The sequence below is a fragment of the Limulus polyphemus genome, unplaced genomic scaffold, assembly GCF_000517525.1.
Source record: "Limulus polyphemus unplaced genomic scaffold, Limulus_polyphemus-2.1.2 Scaffold393, whole genome shotgun sequence".
Lineage (NCBI taxonomy): Eukaryota > Metazoa > Arthropoda > Merostomata > Xiphosura > Limulidae > Limulus > Limulus polyphemus.
The window spans coordinates 234,639-239,038 of record NW_013666003.1 but is presented as its reverse complement, the minus strand read 5'-3'; the positions used below and the strand labels follow the sequence as shown (position 1 = coordinate 239,038).

Sequence of the window (4,400 nt, the reverse complement as noted above, 5' to 3'; positions counted from 1 at the left end):
CCTCAGATTACGAGTCGAGCGCCGTAACTACCTGGCCATGCGAAATTCTCTACCGGTAGTAGGCACAGCACAGTTAGCTCATTGTGTAGTTTTATGCTTAACAGCAAACAAAACGAACAGAAATCTAAGAATAGAATAAGCAAAACGTTATGGAAAACTATAGTGAAGTAGGTAAAAAGAGTTTGGGAAAACGTTTTCTTGATTATTTTCTTGAAAATTAAAAATTTACATTTCAAATAAAATATACTGATATGATTTAAATTTCAGCGAAAAAATTTAAAAGCTAAATTAAAACAACAAACTTTGTAGCACTCAACTGATTTGTTTCAAATTTATGCTATATTTTTTTTTTACTTACGCAAATTTAGTTGAATAACTATTATCAGTGTAAGAGTCCTTAAACAAAGTAACAACTTAGTAAAGAACAAAATCAAAAGGCTTTGAAGCATTCTAGACTTCCGTCCCCAATGTTTTACTTGGTTTGTCTTAATATATGTAATGTTTGTGCGATTTAAAAGTATGAACTATAGTGAATACCAATGCAATTGATGATATGTATTTAAAAAAAGCCCAACAAAACAAACACTTCTAGGGCTACTTGGAATTAATTAACTTTTTTCTGTCTTTTTTTCAGATCTTTTACTAACGTACAGGTAGAAGAGTAGACCTCGTTTGATTTGGATATCCGATTGAAACAATACTGGGCAAACAATACAGCATGGAGTACATGGATATTGAAATTGATGTTCAAGACTACAGTTCCCTAAAGAACACACAGTATAAAAGAGCAACATCTTCAATCCTCAATGTCCTAAATTCCACCCTGCTAGAAATGAACATCATAAGTAATTTTTCTGTTTCTGAAAACGTCAGCAGGCAGGAAGACCTGGATTATGATCAAGCTGAAGAAATGGAACGGATTCTAAGTATATTGGTCCCTGTTCTTTTTGGTATTATTGTTGTTGTTGGACTTATCGGTAATTCTCTAGTGGTCATTGTTGTCCTGTTTAACCCCCAGATGAGATCAACTACCAACCTTCTAATCATAAACCTGGCAATGGCAGATCTCCTCTTTATTATTTTCTGTGTCCCCTTTACGGCATGGGACTACTCCCTTCCGTACTGGCCGTTTGGTGATGTGTGGTGTCGCATCGTCCAGTACCTAGTGTTTGTGTGTGCGTACGCCAGCATTTATACCCTAGTTCTCATGTCTCTAGATCGTTTTATGGCCGTGGTACATCCTATTACATCAATGTCTATCCGCACGGAAAGAAACGCTTATATCGCCATAGTTATAACATGGTCCTGCATCATCGTCGCTTGTGTGCCAGTTTTACAGGCCCACGGGCTGATGAATTATATGTTCAGAGAGAAGGAACATTCCGTGTGCGTGTTCCTTGCCGATGAGGGATACAACCACGTTGCTTTTCAGATCTCCTTCTTTCTCTCTTCTTATGTTGTACCGCTGGTGTTGATCTTTGCTCTGTACATGCTCATGTTGAAACGGCTATGGTTTCACGGAGCACCAGGAGGTAAAATGAGCGCAGAAAGCCAGAAATCAAAGAAACGAGTCACTCGGATGGTTGTGGTCGTCGTTCTAATCTTTGCAATTTGCTGGTTTCCCATACAAATCGTTCTGGTGCTTAAGAGTCTGAGAAAGTACGAATTGGAAGCAGGCACAATCGCTCTGCAGATTTCTTCCCATATTTTGGCTTATATGAATTCATGCGTGAATCCGATTCTTTACGCTTTTCTTTCCGAAAATTTCCGGAAAGCCTTTCGCAAAGTCATATCCTGTTATACTCGACCAAACCGTCCTTGCAGACAAACCTTCGAGCGTGTAGAACGGGAGACAGTCGGAGGAACGTACACATCTAAGAGTACCAAACTAAATAATGACATTTTGTAAGTGTCATTATTATACTTATACTACCATATTTAACAATAAAAACCACCTTTTCTTCGGAACAATATTTGGATTTCCCTTGTGACTAAAAGTGTAGACAATAATAATAACAGAGCAACAAAACGCTAGCTTTCGGTCTTTCATGATGAAACCCACCTTACTCCTCCTTGATGGAAAACAATTTAAAAACCTCCCATCATTCGGACATACCCACACACAATGATCATGCTTACTTCCCTATATTGGAAGCTTAACCTGTATCCTGGAAGATAATTAGCTATTATCGAGTGTGATCCTATATTCTGTGCTGCTTGGCATTACCGCTGTACTTTAACAGCATGATTCATAGGCTCTTCTCTCAGAACAACTATATCTGTATAACTCAAGGGAGATTGTATAGTCTCTATTAAATGGATTCATGTGGTATATTTCAAGAATGATTCGTATACTTCATTCTGAATATGACTTCATCGCGTATTTCAAGTATTTTGTGAACTTTTAAATATGCCAGTTTCTTGTATTTGTCAAGCGAGTTGTATGTACGGTTTTCTCAATAAGACTGACTCCGTATACTACAAGTGTGATGCGAATCGTGTATACTAAATATGACAAATTCTTGTATTTATCAAACGTGTTGTACGTGCGGTATTCTGAATATGACCAATTCCGTATACTTCAAGTGTGATGTGAATCGTGTGTACTAAATACGACAAATTATTGTATTTATCAAGAATGTTGTATGTGCGGCATTCTGAATACAACTAATTGTATCATACTTCAAGTGTTATTCGTAAATTTTGTATTAAATGCTACTACTTGGCTGTTTTTCGTAGTATTTTTCAAATGTGATTTCAGAAACAAAGATTTTATGGTTACAATAGAAGTGGTATTTCTTACCTAAAACAGGTTTTATGGTTACAATGGAAATGTCATTCCTATCATTATTGACATCGTTTTGTTATTACTAGCCGAGATAATGGAACTGTTACAAAATCCAACGTCTTGTGTTTACTGGCATTCATTCACGTTCGACTAAGATGTGTCGTTATTACAGTGACACTAACCTGTCATTAAAACAACTAAAGAAAACGTGATAAGCACAACTCCAGCCACAGAATACAGCAAGAATTTACACGTATAAAGTTCGGCTAACATTAAATCGGCTGAATTTAAAACTAACGAACCTACATTACTATTACGAATCGTACTATAAAGATGGATGTGTGAAAACAAAATTACAAACATTACTGAATGACTTTTTTCAAATCGTCCTACTAATAATGACTTTAAAATATAAAGAAATTATAAGAAAGTTCACAAGGAGCTGCAGTGAATGAAACTCTCTGCATCAATGTCTTTAAGAACGTTCTCTTGACAAGGGTGCACTTACCAGTTTGTCTAACATGATAAAGTATAGAGGAAAACGTTTAACAATCTAGAGTAACTTTGTGGCATAACTGGGTGGAAGAATGAAGTAAACTCGAAATATTTAGATGTGAAGTTACTGTGTAACCGTTTACTCCTCCTTCTGCTTGATGTAGTTACTGTTGTATAATGTTGTATTCTGGATATCTTACAACTTTGATTCAAAGCTTATAATTAAACGTATATAATGAACGGTAACATCATAAAGAAACTTGAGTTAACTTACCGAAATATAATCGTTAAAGGGTGTTAAACATGTTAATTTTGATTTATATGGTGTTGTGGTAATATTGCTTTATAACAAGACTAGCACTATACTGACGTGGTTCGTGTCGGGGCTCCACAAATGACGTCAGGCAAAAGATCACTTTACTGTTTGTGCACTGTTCTCTTACTTGGTTTGTGTAAGACGCATGATGTTGTATACAGTATCTATTTAAGATGTTAATTTAGTAGCTAAAATATTTTGGTTTGCATCTGTTTGAATAATCTCCTTTTAGGAGAACAACTATTATAAAATATCACGCTAACACTGTTTTGGGTTGTTAGTAAGGCAAGTGTATTGTAAGATTCTAGCTGCACATTTTGTATGTTGTAGGCCACGCAATGTTTTTACTCAGTTAAAGTGTTATGTTTTATCATATTTGTTAGTACAAATAATCAAAGTTATTCTGTTATCACTGACTCTCTGTTGTTAACAGTTGCTCTGTAGTTTAACGCAGCATAATTGTTTCTTAGTAAAGTAATTGCATTTTGTTCTGTGTATCAGGTTGTGAATGTTCATTTTATTAATGACGTTCACACATCAGCATGTTACTCAGTATCTTACTTGTTACACAAAAGAGCCGAAGGATAAATCAGATTTCAAATTTCTAAGAATGGAGTATTAACATTAAGTTACTCGAGTTTAATTAATTCTATTTAACAATGGATATTAAATATTTTTTATTTCACAGTAAATTTTACATAATCGAGAAATCAAACATTACATACAACTACACGTCAGTATAGCTTTGTTTTACATGATATAGAAACCATATATTACATGGAACTAATCTTCACTCTTACA

The 4,400-nt window shown here is 35.1% G+C and overlaps 1 protein-coding gene across 2 annotated transcripts in view; it reads left to right on the top strand.

Moving 5' to 3' along the window:
• The window catches only part of LOC106457926 (allatostatin-A receptor-like), a 32,950-nt gene extending 29,523 nt beyond the window's left edge, over positions 1 to 3,427 (top strand). For both annotated transcript variants that reach the window (XM_022384011.1, XM_022384010.1), the window contains exon 2: positions 635 to 3,427. In XM_022384011.1, the coding sequence (XP_022239719.1) occupies positions 719 to 1,909 (1,191 nt within the window). In that variant the 5' untranslated portion in view covers positions 635 to 718 and the 3' untranslated portion in view covers positions 1,910 to 3,427. The remainder of the gene's footprint in view (positions 1 to 634) is intronic.
• The last annotated feature ends 973 nt before the right edge of the window (positions 3,428 to 4,400 follow it).